Raw genomic sequence first — 26203 nt, forward strand, 5'->3', positions numbered from 1 at the left:
TCGGCTGGTTGGGAAGAGAGGGCTTGGTTTTTTTAAATATTGGCTGTGAAAAGCTGAGATAGGCATACCCCTTTAATCTTTAATGGCCCTTTGAAATCCATTGCACAAAGATTTTGTAACTTAATCAGTACAAGCAAAAGTTTTTTGATTAACACACAAAGTAGAATTACTGTACAGTTAAGGGGGTTTTACAGTTACAGCTATATCTCTGCTTGCAGTAACTGTATTATAACCTTCATAGCTCACTTTCAGGGAACGAAAATCAGTTCTGGTCAAGTAATGCATGCATGGGCATACAATATGTGCAACCGGTGTACCTGCAGCGGGGCTCAGTAGTTAAGGGAGTCTACTACCACCTTAAAACAAGTTTGCTCCTACGAATTAAATTAAATGTGAAGAACTGAGTGAATGAGAGACATATAAGGTCCATGTACTGTTCCTGCCTAGAAGTTGGTGTCCACCCTTGCTGTGAACTTGTCACATGACTAGAACAGATTTGTATTCCCTGGAAGAAAACTAGAAAGGTTACCTGTTAAATGAAAGCAAACAGAGAACTTGAAAAACCATAATGAATTGTTATATTGGAAATGCTTTGATTATAAAAATTATATATATATTTTCAAAAGATTGGTCTGTGTGGACAATTTGATGACAACGCCACCTACTATATGTGTAAACGGAGAAATATCACTGAGCTGCTGCACTAGAAAAAGGCCTGGCTATGACAGTAGCAAAAAAGGCATTGAAGACTCAAAATTAGCAGTTAATTAAGACATTAGAAATAGTAACGCTAGGTCATGTGGTACAGTTAATAAAACACACCACTGTTAGAGTTATCTATGGCATGAGCATCATCCACATAGAAGATAGGAGAAAAGCAACTTTTTCCAGCTCAGCAGAGAATGAATTAACTCATAGAAGATCTGCTTGAGTTTCACTCGATCATTTTCACTTCCAGAAGATCCATTCATTGCTATTGGCTAATGATATTTTCTTCGATGTGATCATTAATGTTAATTAATGGTTAGGTAGGAATTCCTGAAGGAAAATGTTGTCCTACTTCCTATTCAATAGTATCAGTTCCTTTATCTCTGGTTAAAAAACCAATTCCTTTGGTACTTCCCAAGGAAATCCATCTCTGCCAAAGTGCCCATAACATGCGGTCTTCTGGTATATAGGCTTCTTCAAATCAAGATCTCTATAGAAAGATATAAAATGTAGATTTCAAAGAGTCAGAAAACTGTAATATCTGCACATTATATGTTGTGCTTATCACTTTTGTGTGTGTTATATATACAGGGTGTGGTCATAAAACCGGATCCCGCGCTATATCTCATACTGGTGCCCTAAGGTGAAATAACAATAGCATACGTGAATAGGAAGGCATGAATGTGCTACATAATGGTATGGTTAACATGGGGGCCCCAGAACATAGATTTCAATTTTTTGTTGTGGCCCCTTGGAACCCAATTGCAAAGTTGAAAAGTAGCATGTGAGAAGCAGAAATCCACTTTTCGTGTCTCTCTAAGGGTGGCTTCACATGAGCGTGTTTTTGTGCGTACATAGGTGCGCACGCATGAATGTGCAAAAACTCACGTGAATGCAGGTCCGTGCATTGTTTTCAATGGAGCCGCGGCTGCTGCTGGCGGCTCTACTGAAAACAATGGTCTGCCGGCACAGCTGCATTCTTTTTCATGGAATGGCTTTACATATAAGCCCTTCCCTGAAAAAGAAAAATTTTAGTGTAAAATAAAATAAAAAATCTACTTACCTGTCCGCCGCTGCCATGACCCCCGCAGGGATGAAGAACACATCTGCGGCAGATGTTTCCCTCATCCCCGCTAGTTAAAATAATTCCCTGCTGCTACATCTGCTACATCTGTGACAGATGCAGCAGAGGAATTCTTCAATTCTCTACCGCAGCTGTCACAAATATAAGCCCTTCCCTAAAAATCAAGTAAAAAACAAAAAAAAAGATACTCTCCTTGCTTCAGCTGTCGGGGCTCAGCCGGGTCTTCTCCTGCTGTCCCGACCTGCTGAAAGAGCTGAATGTGATTGGCTGAGGTGCTCAACCAATCACAGGCAGCTCTCGCCCGTCATTCATTCGGGGAGCCCCAGCAGATGAAGCAAGGTGAGTATCTGTTTTTTTTTTGTTTTTTGTACCACTTTTACTTGATTTTCAGGGAAGGGCTTATATCTAAAGCCCTTCCCTGAAATCAATTGCCAGCAGCAGAATCCTCTACCGCAGCTGACATGTGTGACAGCTGCAGTAGAGAATTGAAGAATTCCTCTGCTGCATCTGTCACAGATGTGGCAGATGTAGCAGCAGGGAATTCTTTTAACTAGCAAGGATGAAGGAAACATCTGCCGCATGCAGCAGATGTGTTCTTCATCCCCGCGGGGCTCACGACAGCGGCGGACAGGTAAGTATATTTTTAATTTTTTTTTTTACACTAAAATTTTTTTATTTCAGGGAAGGGCTTATATGTAAAGCCTTTCCCTGAAAAAGAATGCAGGGGTGATGGCAGACCATTGTTTTCAATGGAGCCACCAGCAGCAGTCGCGGCTCCATTGAAAACAATGCGTGCATTCCCTATGGTGCACGCAGGTCCTATCTTTGCAGGCACACGCCTGTAAAGCACGGACATGTGAACACACCATAGGGAATGCATTGTTGCAAATAGAAGCGTGTTTTTGTGCGTGCATATGCATGCACAAAAACATGCTCATGTGAAGCCACCCTAAGTCAGGTGGGACTGCTGCTATGACTGAAGTAAAGTGTACACAAAGTGGTTTCCTTATGCTGCGATAAGGGTGGATCATCTAGGAATTCATCTACCATCATCTGCAGGAGATTCAGGTACCAACCCAAGTTGAGAGTCCTGGAATGCACATAGGTCTATTGAAGCGATAGCGCCAAATTCCAACCCACAAATTTAGTCTAAAATTTGCATTGCCTTCTGATTTGGTTGTGCTCTTACTATTAATTTGCATTGTATCTTGCACTTCGCCATTCAGTAACACAGTCCCACAATGATATCATCAATCCTGGACTGCACTGTTCAACACCTCCATGTCCATGCATGTATCATAGCAGAAGGAGGCCACTTCGTTTACGTTTTCCTTACTTTAGTCATACCAGCAGTCCAAGGAGACTAAGAGAGGCATGGAAAGTGGATTTCTGCTTCCCACATGTTACTCTTCAACTTTTCAATTGGGTTTTACTCTCTATCTCTTACAGCGGCCACAATGAAAAAATGAAATCCATGTTCTCGGGGCCCCCAGGGGCCCGTGCACCATACCATCATGTAGCGCATCCATGTCTTCCTATTCAAGTGTGCTATTGTTACTTCAATATTCAGTATGGATATATAGCGCTGGATCAGTCTTATATATATTTACAGAATATACATGTTTATTGGCACGTGAGGTCCATCGAACAAAGGTTCCTTTACATGTGCACGAAAGACAGTTTAATCAATAATGGGGTTGTCCAGCATTAGAAAAAAGGCTGCTTTATCCTGGATTTTGTCTATGGGTTATGTCTGGTGTTGCAGCCCTTTACCATTGACATAATCGAGAAATTTCCAGATCTCCTATTTCATGTAGGCCTCACACAGCTGGGTATAATTCTGTTTTAGAACGTGGCTCTCATATCTATGGTGTATGTGCATGAAGCTTCCATCGTACCTTTATATACCTCTGATTTCACCAGAAGAACAATCAAAAATATGGAAACACCTTAGAAATGCATGGAATTTTGAGAATTGGCACTGAGCTGCCCTTTTGACCCCTGCTTGGCTGACAGCTTTCCAACAAAATTTGTGTTTACTTCACCTCTTGCCCCGCTCTGGGTGGTTTTGGGAGCCAGCTGGTAACAGCAGCTAAGTGGCTCAAACCCCTGACCAATGGAACCTTGTTGTTCGGGCAGATGTTCACGTCTCCCTGGAAGTATCAGTTTCATATTACCTCTACTTAAAATTGGTCTCTACATGTTTTATTGAAATATGATTTGTAATCCCATGTTACTTAAGACATGCCTTTGTACAGTGTTTCCATATTTTTGTCCGCTCCCTGTATGTATGAAATGGCTTGTCTTTATCTCCATACATGGCATCTGTCAAGGTCCGCACACAACACATAAAGCCCTTGCACTGCTAAACTGGCTTGACATGGCAGACATGATTGTGTGTCGGACCATCCTGTGAGAAGGAAGAACTAATATGTTTATCAGACATTAATCATTTTACCGGACAATGACTCCAGGTCTCAGATCAAAGTTCTTATTGACAATTTCCAACAGCTCCTTCTCAGATTTTTCGGAGGTTCCATAAGTGAACAGAGAGACTGACAATGGGTGGGCCACACCAATGGCGTATGACACCTAGTAAACCAATATAAAAATCTATAGTTTTACAAGAGGTTCCAATACTGTATTATTGTTCCTCTGAGAAATAAAGAAAAGTAAGCGTACCTGAACCAAGACACGATGGCAGAGCTTGGCATGCACCAAAGATTTAGCAACCCATCTAGCAGCGTAGGCAGCGGAACGATCTACTTTAGTATAATCTTTTCCTGAAAAAGCTCCTCCACCGTGGGCACCCCATCCTCCGTACGTGTCCACAATAATCTTGCGGCCTGTTACACCAGCATCACCCTGTAATATACCAAATATACCAAATACAAAGAACAGCTAAGTCAAACAATGGGTGAATGAGAGCAAAAGTAGAATGTGAGATAAATATACTTTATTTTCTAGGGAGAATCAGGAAATAGCTAATGAAGTCACCTGAGGACCACCAATGACAAAACGGCCACTTGGCTGTAGATGGTATATAGTCTTCTCATCCAGGTACCTGGCAGGAACAACGGCCTTTATAACTTTGTCCCTTAATGCATTCTGCATGTCACTCAAAGTGATGGTCTCATCGTGCTGCACAGATATTACAATCGTATGAACCCGAACAGGAATGACTGCACCGTTCTTCTGAATGTACCGCACCGTTACCTGAACAGGAGAAGATTAGTCAGTATTTTCTGGAAAGACACGCAGCTTTCTTACATGTCTTAGATCAAAACGATTGTCTTCAGTAGTGCAATACACAACTGAGAGGAAATGGACCTGACAAAGGGGAAGGCAAATATGGTGCAGCAATTTTTCTGCCTCAGCCTGTGTGAGACTCATGTTGTGAGAAGAATAAGGGCGAGACATCTGAGGGGTCGGAGCGAACGGCGTAGATTTCCAGCGTCACACGTGGAACAGTCTGCCCACTAAGCACAGTTATGGCATGTTTATATGTAGCGGAAATGCAGCAGGTATTCTGCAGCGGAAAATCCACAGCATTATCCACAGCATTTCCGCACCAAAAACAGCATCAAATTCTGTACCATTGAAGCAGACTGTCACGTGGATTTTGGTGCGGATCTGCAGCAGACTTCACCCCTTCTATTAAAAAGGTGGAATCAGATACATATCTGCACCAATGGATTATGAGGCAGAAATGCTGTGGATTTCGAAAAATATACAGCATTGCCACTGTGTGTAAATAAATATACCTTTATAGAGAAAAAAATTACCTCTTACACAAATTATGGAGTGGGTAAGAAAAGGCCCAAAAAATGACTGAAACATGAATGTCTAAATAAATCTCTAAATCTAAAGCATCTACAACAGTACCTACATCGGTATCTGTATTGGTATCTACATCAAATGAGTTCTCTGACAACACAGCATCTACTAGAAAGTCAAAGTGGAGATGTTGTCACCAGAATCTCCCAGCAGTCACTCGCCAGGCGGAAGGTCGGGTACGTCAGGCGGCCGTATATCAGTATAGAAGTGAGGTATTAAATGGTTTTCAGATAGTTAAGGGCACTTTATGAATCTCTTTTGTTTTTTGCAGCATTTTTCTTGCCAGTGTTATTTATTTATTTATTTAACTCCTTAAGGACCAGGATGTTTCAATCCTAAAGGGACAACCACTTTTTAGTGATATTACCCATGTGATGGTTTTATGTCCCTAATTTTTCCCTGGCCTACCAAAACTATTTTCCCTGTGTTTTTGTTTTTCATCATATAGGGCTATTTTTTTTAAACACTGGATTTTTATTGGCATTTCCAAATATGCAAAATACAAACATATATTGATCGATATACATCATATACATTAATGTCTTAAGTCGAAAAACGGGATATAAGGAGGGGAGGAAATCAGGAGGGGGGAAGGTACCTCTTTAATATAGGGCTATTTTTTAATACCATTTCTTCACTGATTTTTTTTCCCATTTTCTTATTGTACTAGGTGTAATGTTCACAAAAAGTAGAAAAAAAAGACTTTTAAAAATGTATTTGTTTTGTATATTTTGATATATAATTTGTATAATTACAGGTTGAATATGGCAATGGTTTAGGTTGGCATCAGCAGTGGGTCATTTTCTTTTATATATTGCTGGGGCATCCATAGGAGACACATCCATAGGAACCCCAGTTACAGGAGAAAATATCCCCTAGTGTGGTCAGGGGTCTGCTAAGAGCCTACAGCTCTGTCATGCTGGAGGTCATTGGTGATAACGTGATCACCGGGTCCTGTGCAGGAAAAGGCACTGCTGCTTCCTGCATTCTCTACATAGCGCTCATTGTGCTGTTAAAAACTGCTACTGTCTTCTCCTCTGGGTCCTCGGCTGTGTCTGATAGCGCCATAATCTTGCTCCATATAATTATGGTGCGTGGTCCTTAATGGCTTAAACAAATACTATAATCAAATGTTAACATAAAGCTTATACTGAATTATCAAACATGCTCTTTTTGTATTTTTGCTGTGTTTTCCTTAACTTTAAGTGCATTTTTGGGGGTCAGTGGCATGTTTTTTTAAAATGCAGCATGCAGGTGTTTTTTTTCCAGGTGTCTTCACATATACTTCTCAAAAAAGTGTAAAATACATGAATATAGTGTTAAATACAAAAAATTGCCATCCAAAAATGCTTGGAAAAAAACACATGAATAGTGCCACAAAAACAGTATGGGCCTCATTTCTTAAAACTGTGCAAGCGTAAAACTGGTGTTGTTGTCCTTAGCATTTCATTTTTCCAGAACAGTCAATGAAATAAAAGCTGAGCCGTGATTGGTTATTAAATGCAACCAGACCAGTTATAGTCTTACACAATTTTGATAGATGAAGCCAAGTGTGCAGGAAGCCATCAGCGGTGATTATTGTGTAGGGCAAATCCTATGAATTATTTGGCAGTTATGGACAGTTTTCGGAAGTTGTTTGTGCTTTGTGCATATTTCTATAGTAAACGCATGCAACTGTTTCCCTCATTCTGTGTTCTACTAATATGCCCTCAGATAAATCAATTCCTGTTTGTACATTGTGGAAACTGAATAGATTCTGTATTGCAGTTGATGTATCAGGCCCCTGTTCAAGCTTAGCAAACATCAACATGACTTCATGGTGAATCAACAATGGACCATGAAGATGTGACAGATCAGTTGGTCTCCAAGGCTTGACATATACTTGCCAATACATAGTGCTCTTGGAGCAGCTGAAAGGTATACGTTTACTATGCAGAGACTTATTCTGGAGCAACAGGTGCTTGTAATACACAGAGCATGCGAGGGAAGTATTACTGCTACAGATTACAAGGAAGAATAAACATTGTGTTTATTGCAAATGGACTGACGTAGACAACTGGTGGCAATATACTGTGCACTGACTTCCACCTGTCCATTTCCCCAGCACCGACATTTAAAGAGGTTTTTTAGGCAGTGCCAGGATACATCGTGGTCAGAGTGCAACTTTCTGGTGTCCTATCAGTCTGTCTATAATGCAACTACAGGATGTCAGTGGGTTTACGTGACAGCCCGAAGGCTTGTGAAGTCTTCCAGAGCCGTTATGTATTTCACCCTATTAAACCCTACCAGTAAAAATTGACATAATTTGTTATTGCTATATCCATAAAAAACAAGCCTGTAAATAATTCCACCGAGGAAAAAACGTACAAGTTAAGGGAGTCAGAATGTGGTGACAAAAAACATGTTTTTTGAAAGTTTTATATATTTTAGAGGTAGTAAAACCAAATAAAAAGTATATAAATTTTGTATTACCATATCCTTTTTACCGCAATGTTAATGTCATTAAAGCAAGAACCCCCCAAAAATAGCACAATTGTGATTTTTCCATTTCACATCCCTCGTTTTTGGGAATGAAAAAAAACGAAAGCGCAAAACTTGAAAAATCGCTGATCATATATTTTTCAAAGAGGGCCAGGAAAAAAAAGGACCCTGCCTAAAGAAAAACATAATAAATCACATTTCAAACTCACCAAAGAATATGTAACAGAGTCCCCGGATTCTCTGGTCAAATTAAAACTTTATGGCCATCATGGGAAATGCTATGTGAGGCAAAAACACTTTTCATCACGCCAAGAGCACCATTCCCACAGGAAAGCTTGATGGTGGCAGCATCATGCTGTGGGGATGCTTTCATCAGCAAAGGTGGGAAAACTGGTCAATATTGACGAAAGGATGGATGGTATTACATATAGGGCAATTCTACAGGAAAACCAGTTTCAGTCTGCCAGAGATGTGAGACTGTGACAGAGGACAATGACCCTAAACATACTGCTAGAGCTACACTGGAGGGATCCAAGGGGAAAGATTTAAATGTCTTAGATTGAGGTCTTGGCTTTTACTAGGCTATTCCAATTAAGAATCTGTGGCATGACTTGAGGTCTGCTGTACACCAACAGAACCCATCTAACATCAAGACGTTGGAGCAGTTTTGCCTGGAAGAATTGGTAAGAATTCCATTGTCCAGATGTACTAAGCTAATAGACACATACCCCAGAGACTTGCATATGTATTTGCAAGAAAAGGTCTTGACATTCGGGGGGTGAGTATTTATGTGCATTAAAGCTCTGTGTTTCTTGTCTTAAAGGGGTTTTTCACACAAATACTAACGAAGACCCAAAGTATCCTCATGATAGGTCAGCATTAGTTGATCGGCTAGGGCTCGCTGCTCTAGATCTCGGCTGACTAGCTGGTCAGGCACTTGCTGTCACTGCCACGATACACAGGGGCTATAGCGGAAGCAGATGTCTCCAACTCCTGTGTAGTGGCCGGTGCTTGTAATTACAGCTCCCATTAAAATCTATTTTATGCTATTTTATGCCTGGTTTTGAAATGGCTGAGAGTTTTATATACAGTAACATATATATTACTGTATATAAAATAATATTGACGTAATAGGGGGTATGATGTAAATGGGACAAGTCAAGATGCTATCACTAATCTACCATAACCTTTTTTTTTAAAGATTTTAGCTTAAACAGAAAAAAATATGCACCAAATAAAAGTAAGTGAAACTACAGTATATACACTGTATACTATGTCACTGGTTCGGCAGAAAAGGAAGTCAATGGGCAGTGCAAAATCACTGTGAAGGATCATTGTGGTGTGGGATCACAGTAGACAAGTATGGGCACTGGCGCAACTATAGGGGATGTGGTTGCACCCAGGCCCAGGAGCCTCAGGGGGCCAATAAGGTCTTTCTTCTCCATATAGGGAGTCCAGTACTATGAATAAAGCATTATAATTGGGGGCTCTGTTACAGATTTTGCATTGGGGCCCAGAAGCTTCAAGTTATGCCTCTGCGTTAAGGGGTTAAGAGAAGTTGGGGGGCCCCAAGATAAACTTTTGCACCAAGACCCATGAGCCTTTAGCTACGCCCCTGAGTATGGGGTTACTGGGATGGCAAGTAGGGCAATGAATGGATTACATAAACATGATGTAATCCTAATTCTAAACTGCTACAACAACATTTTTAACTATTTTCTTATTGTTTGCTTTTTTAACAGATAAAGAAATACTGTGTTCTATGTCACTGGGTCATTGACAGCTCTCCGCGGCAGGTGGGGAAGTTACTTGGCACTGTAAGATGACTGTAGTGTAGGTCCCTATAGAAAGATATGAGGGTACTGGGTGATGTTTGGGGCAATAGAGAGACTGCTGTATTTTTTTAAATCTTTTCAGCCCTGAGATGTACAATCAATGATCAGAGCCAGGAAAGGTGGTAAAACCAGTCTGTTCTGATATGATGGACCGATCACAGGCATTATGAAAGCTGACTTGTACACAACTGGCTAGCTAGACTTGCCCCCTCACTGTGACTCTAGCTTAAGTTGAACCCTTTTTTGTTGGATAGTTTAACTGAATGACATACGTGAACTTTGAGATGAAAAAATGTGCCGTATCACCCACCATATATGGTTTTGCGAAACGAGGTTAATGATAAATGAGTAAAGTCTACTTAAATTAAATATATAATCTTAATTTTGTATTTTTAAATACTTGTAGGATGAATAATTGTAGGATGAATGGCCATTGATGTGTGAAATTTTGTCACCAATTGTGGATCGACCAGGAAGAATCTCCAATAGAAAGAGATTATAGATTGAATAGTAATGGAAGCAGAAAGGACTATTAATGGCCAGCAGGCTTTTCCTAAAATAGGAATTTAAAGGGTTCATAACAGAAAAAAGCCGGGATGTCTATCCTGTCTTCTACCTGATCGACAGGAGCAAGAGAAGTGTAGGCACCTCAGAACAAGAAGTGTTTAGCAGTACATCTTAAGGAAATTTAACATAACAAAGGCAAAGAATGACATGTACAGTATCACAAACCACAAGGTACAACTATAAGTACTAAAAATGCAGTACTGACCTACAATTGGAGGACCAATAATGAGATCAATCCAACCACATTGAACAAGTACAAGAACACAATAAAAGAATAATAATGTGTTATAAGATGGACCTTCAATAGAAATGTGGATAGAGTAGAACCCAACAAACTACGTTAAGGCTACAATTAACATGTGTACAAACAAACACAAAGTATCAAATCGTACAGTATAAGAGGTCTATAAAGTTATGAGTGTCAAGCAGAGAAGAGAAGTGAAAAAAAATGCAGCCTCCTATGAGCTAAGCTTATGGGCTAAAGGTAGATGACCTGTTGAGTCCAGGGATGTAAGTGCTATAATTACCTCCCCCATCGTTCTTGTGGTGTCAGCACTGAAAGGTACTCATTGAGCGGCACTGTTAAGTAGTCTGCCCATTCTAATTTTATAATTGGAGGACTACTTAGCAGCACCGCTCAATGCATTGAGTGACGGCTTCCAGCGCTGACGTAAGAGAAACGATGGGGAGGGTAAGTATAACACTTACATCCCTGAAGTCAGTGGGTCACCTACTTTTCGTCCATGGGCTTAGCGCATAGGACTAAACGTAGGTGACAGAGTCCCTTTAATTAAGCAACATGATTCTATATTTATATCCCTGTGAAGATTCTGCCCCCACACATATAGCATTGCTGTAGACTGACTTTGCAAGTATACTTGTGCCTTGTTGTTTGTGATACTCTACAACCATTCTTTTGACATAAACCCACTCTCGTGTGCACAATGAACACATGCGCATTGTAATGTATCAAGTGCTAGAGGAATTCATTGTAACTAGTTAACAGAAACCTTAGAAAAGAAATTCCCCATTTCAATTACCTGTGTTTTGGAATCTGCCCTCAGCCAAGGAAGATCGCCACTGCGTCTTAACTCTGCTAGTTTGGCATTCAGTTTGTGTGCAAGCATAATAGTCAATGGCATGCACTCTTCTGTCTCATCAGTGGCATAACCAAACATCAATCCCTACAGAAAAAATTAAAAGGCAAAATTGAGTAATTGAAATGTGCACTAGCAATAAAAGTAACCCATTCAGGATTATAAAAACTTTTTCAATATTACATATTTGACAAAAAGACAATTCTGGGGCTATCTAATTACAATGTATATATGAATGGACAGTACAGAGATCTGTCCATTCATATGATCTTTTTAAGTAATGATGACACGAGGAAATCCTCTACGTCTAAAGGGAAGAAGGTTATAACATAGACGGGGATTTTCTACTGTAAGAGCAGTAAGACTATGGAACTACAGGATAAAAAATAAAAAGCATGCCAGTGATTTCTAATACTGCTAGTATGAGTCAATGTAGTCCTGCAGCAAAGACTCAGTTTCATCCCAGAAATGCAGCAGATTGAAATGCTAAGCATTGACAAATATTGTCTAAAAGCAGAAGCTGGGTAAGGCAAATAGAGTGATGTACATCCCACGCAAGCACCCGTAGGAACATAGGCCGAAATCAGAAGCCTTCACTGAGAATGCTTGAATTGGTCACAAATCGGAGGACTAGATGAGCTTGGAGTCACATGGCATTGGGAAGAGAACAACAAACTAAGCTGCTTCATGTGGAACCTTTGTTTTTATGGCCTTTTCAGCCTTGTGCATGGAACTCGCTGCCACAAGAGGTTGTGATGATTGATTCATTGAACATGTTCAAGGGAGACCTAGATGCCTTTCTTGAAAAATTCAGTATTACAAGTCATGTGTACTGGATTTCTAAAGATGGGACATTGATTCAGGGAATCATTCTGATTACCATAATTGGAGTTGGGGAAGTACGTTTCTGCCTAATATGGGGTAACTGGCATCTGACTCGTATGGGGTTTTGCTTTCCTCTGGATCGCATATTTGTATTACAGCCATCCTCCTGCCAGTGGCCACATGGTACTTTAGGCTAAAGTTGTAATTTGATGTCAAAGTGTATCAAGGGTTTTATATAAAAATAAGTAATTCTAAGGCCAGGTCAGATTCTGTATGCGGGCCTTCCGGACTGTCACCCTGCGTACCTGATTTGTCTGTATTCGGATGACCGTAGCGGCTCGCCGTCAGTCATGCACAGTACAGTTTTCTTTTCTAATGTTTGTATTTCCCGTAAGTGATGACGTGGGTACCTGCAGCCCATATGCAATGTTAATTGCGAATGGGCTGCAGGTTGGACACCTACATTGACTTCAACGAAGGCCGTCTGGGCAGAGATCACAGCAAAATAGAGCATGCTACAGTTTTTCTTATGCCTGCCGAACACAAAATTTGTATCAGTGAGATTGAAGGTAAACTCAAAAGTTCATGCCTTTCAATGCCTGCGGTATGCCATGGATCCTCTGTCCGGACAGCGATCACAATTAGAATCAGTCCGTGTGAGACCCCCATAATTAGGTGGGATTTACCACTTATAAAAACGTACCTGATCACCAGCTCCGATATCTTCCTCTTTTCGGTCTAAATGAACACCTTGTGCAATGTCAGGAGATTGCTGTTCTAGAGCTACGAGAACATTGCAAGTTTTATAGTCGAAACCTGCATTAAAAAAAAATACAATAAAAATGCAATTTAATACATGACCTACAATCGGTCTGCTAATCATTTTTAAATATGGTTAATAGTACCAAAATAAACTAAATTTAGGAAAAATCAACAAACCTTTTTGGGAATCATCATAACCAATGTACTTAATGGTGTCACGAACCACTTTCTGATAATCCACAACTGCTCTTGATGTTATTTCTCCACAAAGCAGAACCATACCAGTTTTACATACCGTTTCTGGAAGATAAATACTTGTGCTTAATGACATTCCCTCCATTGTCTATGTCGTACATTTACTGTCTTGGGAATAACATAACTCTCTAATTAACCAACATTATTCATACAATCAAGAGCCATTTAGGAGACAATGCTTTATTGCAGAAGCGTAACTAGAAGTTCTTGGGCCCCCATGCGAAATCTGTAACAGGGCCCTTACCTACCATGTGCTATTGATAATACTGGTGTCTTCTTATGTGATGGAAGGTTCTTCGGGCCCCTTAAGTCTCCAGGGCCTGGTAGCGACTGCTGCCCCTGCAGCCCATATAGTTAGACGTCTACCTTGTTGGTCTAACACCATCCAGTTAGTGTTTTAGAAGCCAAGGATCTTTTTGGGAAAAGTCATGTATAGTTTTGGCATAGAAGTTGCATTTAGATAGTTATGTGATCTACCACTGATGAAAGAACCCCTTTCAGAATGTGGCTACCACACTAAATGACTGGTCACCCCTTGTTGTTCTCTTGGCTTTCCCGGGAAACAGCTGAATTTTCTAGAAGCTTCAGCCAATCAGTTATTTCTTCTGTAACAGCCACTGCAAGGGCTATATAGTATTACATGGTGGCCATTCAAGGAAAGCATGGGTCCTCTTATTCTAGCTCCCGGAATGGGTCTTGAACAGGGGATCCCCCTCCATAATATCTATATACCCTAAGAGGGCTTACGGACAATTCATTAAGCGAGAGGTAGGCAGAAATGGGTTAAATGCTGGTTCCAGGTCTTAAGAGGATCTATGGGAAGTGGTGGGGACAATAGTTTGACAACATAATTTAGGTGGAACTGGAAGCATCCTTTCCTCCTTTCCTTAGTGCAATCAGATGTTGGCATAAACAATGCTAGAGGCTCATGTTTGGGGACAATGGTTCATAGAAATACTTTAGGGTTCTTTTTGTTGAGGTCCCCAGAAAAGCACCCTTTAAAAGGCTTGTCAAACAAATATTTAATTTCTCTGTTAGGTCACTCAAAACATTCCAATTTTTCAACTGGAAAAATAAGGAATTCTCCTGTGTCCAGATATTGCTGTGACACACTTAATGTTCTTTTAATTCTCTTTGAGAACCTGAGGGGAAGACAACAGAACACTAGGAGGTGCTATAACAAGGACAGAAGATAAATACCGTATATACTGGCGTATAAGACGACATTTGAACCCCGAAAAATCTGCTCTGAAGTCGGGGGTCGTCTTATACGCCGGTAATACGAAAAAAAAGAAAGTGTCAAAAAAAAAAATCATTACTCACCTCCCCCGGCGTTCTGCGGCGCTGCTGCAGGCTGTTGCTCCCTCCTGGTCGCCGGCAGAGCATTGCTTTCTGGACGCAGGGCTTGAAATCCCTGCCTCCAGAAAGCTAATACTGTGATTAGCTAACACACGCCGTCAGCCAATCACAGCCATGCAATGAATGGCTGTGATTGGCTGAAGGCACGTGTGTTTTCTGGAGGCGGGGATTTCAAGCCCTGCGTCCAGAAAGCAATGCTCTGCCGGGGACCAGGAGGGAGCGACATCCTGCAGCAGCGCTGCAGAACGCCAGGGGAGGTGAGTAATGATTTTTTTTTTTTGCTCCGCTGTATTCCCGGCGTATAAGGTGAAAGTTGGGGGGTCGTCTTATACGCCCCGTCGCCTTATACGCCGGTATATACGGTATATAGGCACGGGAACATTTTTTAATACAGTTCCAACTGAAAAAATTATGTTTTGCATGACCTAACAGGGGTAATCAAACTACTAACGACCACTTGTCAGTGAGTATGTATGTGGGTTTTTCTCATGCTCCGCCACCCTGGTGACGTCATCGCAGGTCCTATAGGATATAAAAAAACACAGAGCCTGATCGATTGAAGAACAACACAGTTAGGGCTCTTGGAAGGACAGGACAAAATAACAAAATGAGAATACAACTAAGCCATTATTATCTCAGACACAGCTCAGTGGTCCTGACAGAAGATACCGACCTACCACCACCACAAAGATCCACTGAGCTGAAGAACCTGTGGTGATGTCACTGCTGTGGGAGGGGCCCAGAAGTGTTTGTCTTGTGTGGGAAACAAGATGGATGTAGTGGAGCTGTGTGTGATGTGTGGGGTCAGGATGGATGTAGAAGAGCTGTGTGTGTGATGTGTGGGGATCATAATAGCTGTACTTTGTAGCACAGCTGTGTGGCGCATTGCGGCTCCAGAAACACTGGTACTGTAATTTCCTAATAATTACTAGCTCCTTTAATAAATGTGAGCATAGAAAAGTCAATACAGTATCATCAAGGCATATCTACTGTAGACTTTTCTTTAACCAGGACAAAAATCATCCCCCTCTGCCCCCAGGTCATGTACCTGCCATAGCTGCACCCCTGATGAAGCTTTTGTTTGGCTAACTGGAGAAACACAAGATTCCAGAAATATGAAATAATGAGAAGAGTTTGATTTGGGAAATTCATAGTAAATACAATATAATGTTTTGCAAATTGTTATTTCATAGATATACTCAAATATTCAACACTGACATAAAAAAATTCATATGTGTTCAAGTCTGCAAAGAAACCAATGAAAGAATGTAAATAAATACTTCATCAAATGAAAATTATCCTATCCTAAAATATCCAGTTACCTCCAATTCTGGACAAAAGCACCTTGTTACCGAGAAAGCTTCGAGAAGAATGATTAGACTAGTACAAGCTGAGAAGTAGGCTACAGGACTGCATCTAAAATAAGCATGTGATATGGGGAATTGGAAACTAGTCCCACAATACAGAGCTGATGGCTCACAAAAACAGAATAGGTGAAGTCTGAACTATGGTGCCCCAGTTTATGCTACATCACTGTAGGCACGGTCATACTGTACTTTGGCATAATCCACGTGAATCCTCCCTGCCTCTTCTCAATAGTTATAGATGCTGATGTTAGTCATGGCTTACAGTACCAATCAATGCCAAGTGAACATATTCTGAATGCTGCAGTCTAAGTATTATTGCTGACCATGTCTATCTCTTTATGACTACACTACTTAAAGGGGTTGTCTCACGAAAGCAAGTGGGGTTAAGCACTTCTGTATGGCCATATTAATGCACTTTGTAATATACATCGTGCATTAAATATGAGCCATACAGAAGTTATTCACTTACCTGCTCCGTTGCTGGCGTCCCCGTCGCCATGGTGCCGTCTAATTTCAGCGTCTAATCGCCCGATTAGACGCGCTTGCGCAGATGGGTCTTTTCCCTTCGGCTCGGCAGCAGCGGCGTTCTGGCTCCGCCCCCTTGTACGCGTCATCGCATAGCTCCGCCCCGTCACATGTGCCGATTCCAGCCAATCAGGAGGCTGGAATCGGCACACGTCATGGGCGGAGCTACGTGATGATGCGTACAAGGGGGCGGAGCCAGAACGCCGCTGCTGCCGAGCCGAAGGGAAAAGACCCATCTGCGCAAGCGCGTCTAATCGGGCGATTAGACGCTGAAATTAGACGGCACCATGGCGACGGGGACGCCAGCAACGGAGCAGGTAAGTGAATAACTTCTGTATGGCTCATATTTAATGCACGATGTATATTACAAAGTGCATTAATATGGCCATACAGAAGTGCATAACCCCACTTGCTATCGCGGGACAACCCCTTTAATTGCTAATGTTTGTTTCTAACAGTACACCTCTCTGTCATTAAATAAAATTAGTTTGGTGCTCCCCAATGGTCTACACATTCATCAGATCCCAATCAAATATAGATTATTTAGGATGAAAGTGCAGTAGACAAAGCTGCACCAATTTCACAGTCATATCCTGGCAGAATACCTCATTAGATCTAAGTAATGTTTCCAGTAACTTAGGGTACTTTTACACGTTCCATGGTCGCCATTCAAGGAAGGCACCAGTCCACTCATTCTAGCTGCCGGAATAGGTCCTGAACAGGAGATCCCCCTCTATTATATCCGTGTACCCAAAGAGGGCATATGGATGGCTGTTATCTTTATAAGACAACCCAATAAGGTGGAGTTGGGCTGAAATTGGTTAAAAGCTGGTTCACATAAGCAAATGATGTCATAGTTTGCTCGTTCACTCAGCCTGTCATTTTAAACACAAATATAAGTGATTTGTTGAAAGGTAATCATTCCAAGTAAAAGCAGCTTTACTAAATCTTTGTTATACTGTAGGGAATTCGGGTAGAAATTCGACCAAATGGTCTGTCCTCTATCATAAAGAGTTGTACATAATCCAAACAGCTCCAGAAGAGCTCTTCTGCTTGAATTCTCAAATTGTTGAGAGTTACTGTATAGATAAAGAATATTTGTTGAATTAATTTCATCTGCTGCATATACAAAAATAAGTGTGTACTAAAGGATCCAAACAACCAATTACTGTGAAGTGTTTAGAACGAACATGGTAAGCTTGATAAAGACCTAATTAAGGGTCGAAATGTGGCATTTATCTATTATGGAGGAACAAAGATTTGAAGATTCTTGCACCTATGCATGCAGCCACAAGCTTCCTTTATTGTGCATGTACTTTTTCTGGGAACAACGGTTCAGGTTCCAGCTCATGTGGCTGTTGCATTTTCCAGTCCTACCTACACTGGGTTAAAGTGGGTGCTGCTGGTAACCCTTTCTCTTCTAGAACGAACATGGTGTCATACAGTAAAGATTTTACTTTTAATCAATGCGCCTTACCACATGCAACCTTGGCCTCAGGATCCTGTTTTAAATGGGCATCTAGGACAGCATCACTTATCTGATCACAGATCTTGTCTGGAAAATAAGAAAAGAAAATGATATTATACTGAGAGTTTAAATAATGCAATTTCCAACAGAACCCCTATTTTAGTCTTTGTGGGCTAGACCCCACTGATCACATTTTTTTTTCTACATATTTGGCCAACGTTTCAACCAAAATTTTTGAGGCAACAGCTTCCACCATTCTCGGCGCGTCTGGAGTCCCATTGGTACAGAATGTGAACTGAATTACCCCAAAACAATTGAAATAAAACAACCAGCAGACATTACACTAGAGACATGCATGCTGTAAAACAGAAGTGGACACTATCATTGTGCGTTAATCTTCCTCTAACAAATACATACTTATCTCTTGTAGTAACATGATTGATTAGTAAGGCAAAAGTTGATTCAGGTGTCTTCTTTCCCTCGAGTACCAGGAACCTCCGCCAATGCTTAACACGTAGAAAGCTTCTATGAAATACATGGACTAGATCTATTTTTAAACCCATCTCTTTTTACAAAACCTCCAGTGCCAACTACTCATCACATAGGTCACACTACATGCTAAAACAGTGACCCGGGGTATTACAGGCTACACGGAAACATGTGGGAGTCAAGTGAGGGCAACTTTACTGTGATCTGATACACAAGATTGCATTCACATTATAACTGTTGTTGATGCTGTATGACCAATAGTTTATCCATCTTGGAATGATCCTAGTCATTTCTAAGGCATTCAGACTAATACTGGAATCTATTCATTTTCAAATGTTCCAACCATTCATTCATTCATTCATTCATTCATTTATTCATTCATTCAGGATCCCTTGTTTCTTGCTTTCCAAAAACGTATCCAGTAAAATTTAGATGCAATTTACAATTTAACAATTTTGTATGGAAAAGCTGATGCAAATCGACTTTATATTGATATTTGCCAACACTCAATGTCTGAAAGGCTGTCTGGAATGGAAAAAGAATGCATTTCTGCTACTTTTCATTAAAAGAGGTATTTTTCAGGATGGGATGCGCAATGTTGCACAATATAATCTACAGTATTTTACACTTTTAGTTGTCTCATTTTATATTATTTGCACGACTCTATATACAAGGTTGTGTCTATAGCATTTAAAGGGATTGTCTGGATACCAGATAACATTTCAGCAGTAGCTTGAACTGTCTTAAAATAAGAAACAGAACTATACTTACTCATCTTTTGCTGCATAGATAAGCAATTTTGCCCCATCGTACTCCTGGTGATTATTGTGGAAGATGACATCAGCGGAAGTCACCTGACTACTGCAGCCAATCAGAGACTGCAACGTCTCTGTTCTGAACTAATGGCATCATGATGCCCAGGAAATAACAGCTGATGCCAGAAGAATGAGCAGTGATGCTGCAGTTTCTGATTGGTTGCAGCTGTCACCTGACTTCCACTGATGTCATCTTTCACGACAATGACCTAATGACCGGTGTATGACAGGCAACATCTCTGGATCCCCGCAGCAGAGAACGGGTAAGTACAACTCTGTTTCATATTTTAAGACAGTTCAAGCTATTGCTTAAATGTTGTCTGGTAACCAGTCAATCCCTTTAAAAAGTAAACATGGAGCCACTTTCTTTTAGTACGTAACAAAAAAGAGGGGAAAAAAATGCTTAATTCTGTGCATTTCACAAGCTGTATGGCCTTCACTCCAGTTGCTAAATCTTTCAGTCTGTATTTGCTTTTTGATCCAGAATTCAGATAGTTTTTTGATAAAAAGCTTACATAGGAGACCTCTGTGTACAGCAGTGGGATGTACTGCCAGCAACAATATACCTCTCCAGAGCACAGAGTTCCTACAAGTCACTAATACCCACATAGCATTTACTAATGTAGCCTTACACTCAATACAATCAGCCTTTTTACATGGGCTGAGAATAGGGCCCAAACATTCATAAGAATCCTCATTTGCCCAATTATTGGCCCATGTAATGTGGAATTACACTGTGGTATTTCTCCTGTACAAAACACGCCAAGGGAAGAAAGGCTGATTGAGGTTGGTACCTGGACTCAGCATAGGCATTGATTGGATGAGCCCAGGTGCTGGCTGCAATGTGTTGCCAAGAGTGATGATTCTCTAGGGTATGAGAATGATGTCTCATTGGACCCATCTGAAGATAGGGTAGGTGAGTGCCAATCATTGATTGACGATTGTCTACTGGAGCAAATCTCTCCATGTGAAAGGACCCTAAATCATAAGCCTTTTAGAGCAGGGCTTGCATCAGCACCCAGCAAACCCAGGTTGGTGCAGTGCCCACCCCACCTGGGAGACCCATTTCACTTACAGTTCCAGAGGTAGAAGAATGGGTCACGAGGAGGTGCAGCAAAAGGTGTCTGTTTGAGTGCCTAATTACTGTTAATTATGTGTCCTAATCCTCATGCTTCGCAGCACATGGCCAGTCTCACTCTAGGTCCTCTGCAAAATGATGCTCCTGGTTTATCTGTGCAGTTATTTTACATTTTGATTAGGTACTTGTGAGTGTTAGGTTGGTTCTAAAGGTTTCCATGAGCACAGCTTCACAGGTGAGGGTTAATTGAACTAGCTGGGTGTGGTGTTTCTCCATCCAATCCCCTCTGGTCTGCTGCACATAAATACCAGCATCTCTTGGTAGAGATGATGGTCATCTTACTCATTTTCCTCTGTTAATGCACTCTGTGCTAATCCCACTCTGAGCTGTGTTGTGCATGTCTAGTCTGTTGTGTCTCTCTCACTTTCCCTAAGGATGATGTGGACATCTGTAGTTCCCGTCTGCATCATATGCAGACCCCCTCTTCCCTTCCCTTTGACAGGTGTGGCCTCCAGACGTCAGATGTTTTATGAGTGTGTCAGATGGGTAATGCCTGACACTGTTCCCTGTATCTCAGCACGGTGGCTGACTCTCTATTCCCTTGGTGTGAGGACACTTGGACTAGTTATGGTTTACTATCTGTATGCATGTGAGTTCTGGGTGGGGTTCCTGTTCTATTCGGTATGCATGACCTTGTGTGTTGTTGTGAACACCGACTTCTCTTGTATGTCTGTGTGTGTGGCCAGACATGTGCTCTATGTGCAGTCCTGTTCTGTGTGGTATGCATGACCTGGTGTGTTGGTGTGAACAGCGACTTGTTTTGTTTGTCTGTGCAGGTGGCCAGACATGTAGTATGTACAGCCGTGTTCTGTGTTCTGTGTTCAGTGTGTGTGAATAGTGTCGTGTCCTATGTTTAGTGCTTCTCTCCGGGTTCCTAATCAAGGATAGCCAGGTCCCAGATGAAGTCAGTGGGGCCGACCTTATCAGGACAATCACCCCGCTTTTTGGCAGGAGTTCCCTACTTTCCCTGATTAGCAAGGGGCAGGCGCCCTTCCATCTTTACCTGGAGAGGTTCAATTGGTCCTTGCAAATGATGTGAGAGTATTGCAGTTTTATTAGGACACCATCTTGCGTCCATGCTGAGGTGTGGCGCTTTAGTGTGCCGCATTGACGTTACAGTAAGGCTCCTTGAAAGCACAACACGGTAGAGTTGAGATTCACGGGTCATAGGTTAAAAAATTAAAATAGTGTTTGAAAATCGGGAAAATAATGTATGATTTATAGAAAAGGAGAAATGTTGCTTAATCCAATTGGTATTCCAGATGGAGCAGGTTAGAAATTAAAGAAATGATAGATATGTTCTCTACCTTTGTTTCCACAGAGGCCTACAGTTGGGTTCACAAAGCATATTTTCTCTATCATTTAAAAAATGTGGTTTTTGCTACGCCTCCATAAGCTGAAAACTTTTCTGTGAGATCACTGCATAGTTATACTGTGTTTCCATTACAGGCAGATTTATCACTAGGTCTCAGCATAGTTAGGGTGTTCATACAGTGAATTTTTGCAGCAGAATCTGTGCGAGTTCCATGGCAAATTCCACTTTCCATGCAATGAGAATCTGCACTGTAGTCTATGCAGCTCTCAAATCCGCTTGTGGAAAAAAAATAAGTGACATGTAAATTCTTGATGTAAATTTCACACCGTTGCTGCATCAGCAATTCTGTTTTGCCTATTGAAAAGGGCTAAAGCGTATGCAGATCTGTGGCTTTATATCTGCATAGTCCCAGCAGAAATCTGCAGCATTGCCGTGGATTTCTGCTGTGATTTTTAGAGGCAAAATCCACAAAAAAAAATCTTTGTTGGATTCTGTCATCTGAATATGCCCTTAGCGAAACAGATGCTTCAAACATGTGTCTATAGGGATTTAGAGGGATTTGGGGAATTAAAAAACGCAAGGAAAACATGGCTTCCCTATTTCTGAATCTACAGTTATGTGTTTCCCTCAAGCACCCCAGAAATAAATTATACTACACCACACCCCCAGAAAAAAGATATAATATGTACTGTGTCCCCAGAAATTATTATACGCACCTTGATCCCCAAAGTTAGTTACTGTAAGCACCGTGTCCCCAGCAAGTAATCATAATACACACTGTGCCCCCTGAAAATAAGAGTCGTCCCCCCACACACATACACAAGCAAGAAATACTTACCTGTTCCTGCTACCACCTAGAGATGCCTGCATGGCCTCTTCTGGGCAGACCTGGCTCCTGTGGACGTTTCTGGTGCTACAGTATCTCACATATTCCCTCCAGGTGGCTCTAAACATCTTTTGTGGGACCATTGTGAGGGACACATCCCTGCCAGCCTGCCCCTGCTGAGGATATTGTGTTTGCCATGGCCGCCGCACACAATATCCTGTAGGTCCAGACCTGCGGCCAGGAGTACACTTGGGAAGTAAACTGGTGAACTGGAGGAACTGCAGCAAGAGCAAGTAACATGGGAGGTAGAGACAACATACTGGGGTCACAGAGGCAATGCAGCTCATCCACACAAAACGTCCTAACAGTGCTAGCATACGGACTGTCAGGCAAATGCCAAGTGAGCTTTAGGTGCAATGACCAGTAAGAGGATTACCTCCTTGCATGATCAGCGGCCTGGCTGTTGGCCCACCAATTCATTGGGCAGCGTCGCTTACCGGGAATCTGCCAGCCTGGACCTGCTGCTGCACTAAGAGTATATGTGGACATAGCAGTTAGCCATGAACTGTGCAGAAAAAAAACACATGCAATTTAATTGCAAGTCGCCACAAATTTTAATGAGGATCACTTATGCTAGCTGCAGAACTGTGGCAATTTGCAGTAAAACCTTAGGTTTTTTTTTTGTTATGCAGTTCTTGGCTGTACACCAAGAACCACAACACAACTGCTTTTCTAAATAAGAGTTCTCCCTCTGTGTGCTCCAAGTAACAGTGCTACCTTCTGTGCCTCCACATGTAATAGTGCTACCTTCTGTGCCTCCCCATGTAATAGTGCTACCTTCTGTGCCTCCCCAAGTAATAGTGCTATCTTCTGTGCCTCCCCATGTAATAGTGCTACCTTCTGTGCCTCCCCATGAAATAATGCTACCTTCTCTGCCTCCCCATATAATAGTACTACCTTCTGTGCCTCCCCATGTAATATTGCTACCTTCTGTGCCTCCCCAAGTAATAGTGCTACCTTCTGTGCCTCCCCATGTAATAGTGCTATCTTATGTGCCTCCCCATGTAATAGTGCTACCTTATGTGCCTCCCCAGGTAATAGTGCTACCTTATGTGCCTCCCCAGGTAATAGTGCTACCTTATGTGCCTCCCCATGTAATAGTGCTACCTTCTGTGCCATTCCCATGTAATAGTGCTATCTATATGCCTCTTTAAGTAATAGTGCTACCTTTTGTGCCTCCCCATGTAATAGTGCTACCTTATGTACCTCCCCATGTAATAGTGCTACCTATATGCCTCCTCAAGTAATAGTGCTACCTTCTGTGCCTCCCCGTGTAATAGTGCTATCTTATGTGCCTCCCTATGTAATAGTGCTATTTTCTGTGCCTTCCCATGTAATAGTGCTATCTATATGCTTCCTCAAGTAATAGTGCTACCTTATATGCCTTCTCAAGTAATAGTGCTCTCTGCATCAAGACACAAGAGGAACCAAAGAGGAGAAGAAGACTGAGGAGGAGAATGCAGGAGGTGTGCACCCCAGCAGTTCTGTGTGAGGAAGAAACAATAAAGGAACAGGCAGTTAATCAGGGGAGCTGTCAGCATGCTGCTAGCAAGCCTCATGGCAGCCAGCTGAATGCAAATGAGCCTACAGCAGGCATGTTGTGCCAACCCAGGTCCTCCTGAGACTGCAAGGTCAGTAGTTCTTCCAGTAGTTACTTTATTGTTCTTTGCATGTGTTCACATGTTCCAGGACTGTGGCCTAATGTGCTTTGTTTTCTTTACCATCATTTTGCATTATAGATTTTTTGGAATGGGAAATTAAAAGATTTCTGACTAAAAACCCTTTATGAGGCCATTTTCATCTCCCAGGAGGAGCCAAAAAGCAGTGAAGACAGCTTAAGGGGCTTGGGTGATCATTGTAGTCCCCTTGTTCTAGCGATCAGCAGGGGTTTCAGCAGCAGGACCTCCACTGATTAAAACTTTTGACATGTGTCTCTAACATGTCAAAAGTTTGACCAAAGTGCAGTTACTCTTTAAAATTCTTGAAGTGGGGCCTATATGAGGCATTATTACTGAATAAAGGCCTGCATGGGGCATTATTACTGAGTGAAGGCATAAGATGAGAATTATTACTGGGTTGGGACCTATATGGAGCATTATAAGTGAGTGGGGGAAAATATAGAGTATTATTACTGAGCGGGGGCATAAGAGGAGCATTGTTTTTGAGTGGAGGCAATTTTACTGTGTGTGGTGTACGAACAGTGGCACTTACTATGTGGGGCCTACAGGGAGTACAAAAAGGGAAACACTATTACTGTGTGGTCACCTCTGGTGGTATTACTACTATCTGGAGCCCTATGAATGGGGAGATTATATAGATGTTAAGAAAATGAAGCTAGATCTCTGGAAAAATGAGGAGTCAAAGATGTCTGTGTCTAATTTTTCCAAGACAAGTTGTGACCAGGAGAAATCATCATGTCAGTCTGGGCCATGTGAGGAAAAAGTGTACAAATCCTGTCACTGCAAACATTACTGATAATGTTGGTCTTGGTATAATGGGTTTTGTTCAGTGACAATATAGAAGTAATTATACAGGCCATGATGATTATAGTGATATCGTCTGTATTCTTAACTTTTCTTCATTTTTTTAACTGTACTAAACTTTATTAACATTTACTCCATTTTTTATTTAGACCCTATAATCAGTATAGCAAAGAATTTTTTCCATGTCCGTCTAAAACTGCAAAGCAATCTATTAGGTTGTGCTAAAGGCTCGGCCCATTACTCATACAGCTGTGGCATGCCTGGGGGTCTTTCCTAGATTTTGGCTGCCAAGGTTCCCCATCGGCATCCTGCAATTGCATTTGTGGAATGCTGATGGGGACATATGGAGCTCCCTCCCTCTGCTCAATCACCTACATACCATGGCATCTAGGAAGTTAAATGACAGGGATCAGGGTCTTTCTGATCCTTGCCATCACTGAAGAGCTTGTCTGTCAGTCAGCACAGGAAAGAAAGGTGGTGAAGGACACATGACATAAATGTCTGTCTTAACAGCTGAAGACAAGTTAGCCTATGATGTTCATTCATGTAATGGTGGCTTAATGGGTTAGAAATAGGCAGCACCATGACCTCCAGTTCTAACATGCTGTAAAGACTACTCTTATAACCTTCATAACAGCAGCTGGCGATTTGCTGACTCTTGCTTGCTTGTATTCGCCCCACTTGCTGCTAGTTTGGGCCCACTTACAACAAGAGGCCAACTTTTTTTCCAGGGCCACTTTGATTTCCCAATCCACCGCTGCCCACCCCTGTTCATGACAATAAATTGTAAGAGTATTATTTAAATCAGGTAAGTCACTTTATAGCACTACTGTATTTTTTTCAAGAATCTTTTTAGAATCTGAGTTATAAATGGGCATTTAATACAGTAATATCAGCAATGAGTATG

General features: G+C 41.5%; 1 protein-coding gene across 1 annotated transcript in view; it reads right to left on the reverse strand.

Annotated features, from left to right (window-relative positions):
* Positions 1-597: 597 nt before the first annotated feature.
* The window catches only part of MAT1A (methionine adenosyltransferase 1A), a 28005-nt gene continuing 2399 nt past the window's right edge, over positions 598-26203 (reverse strand). The window contains exons 2-9 of the mRNA XM_066598729.1: positions 18180-18257; positions 13374-13496; positions 13138-13250; positions 11553-11696; positions 4790-5008; positions 4475-4657; positions 4251-4384; positions 598-1198 (exon numbers count right to left, since the gene is read on the reverse strand). Coding sequence (XP_066454826.1) covers positions 1096-1198; positions 4251-4384; positions 4475-4657; positions 4790-5008; positions 11553-11696; positions 13138-13250; positions 13374-13496; positions 18180-18257 — 1097 coding nt within the window. The 3' untranslated portion in view covers positions 598-1095. The remainder of the gene's footprint in view (positions 1199-4250; positions 4385-4474; positions 4658-4789; positions 5009-11552; positions 11697-13137; positions 13251-13373; positions 13497-18179; positions 18258-26203) is intronic.

This window comes from Eleutherodactylus coqui, chromosome 4 (assembly GCF_035609145.1).
Source record: "Eleutherodactylus coqui strain aEleCoq1 chromosome 4, aEleCoq1.hap1, whole genome shotgun sequence".
Taxonomy (NCBI): domain Eukaryota; kingdom Metazoa; phylum Chordata; class Amphibia; order Anura; family Eleutherodactylidae; genus Eleutherodactylus; species Eleutherodactylus coqui.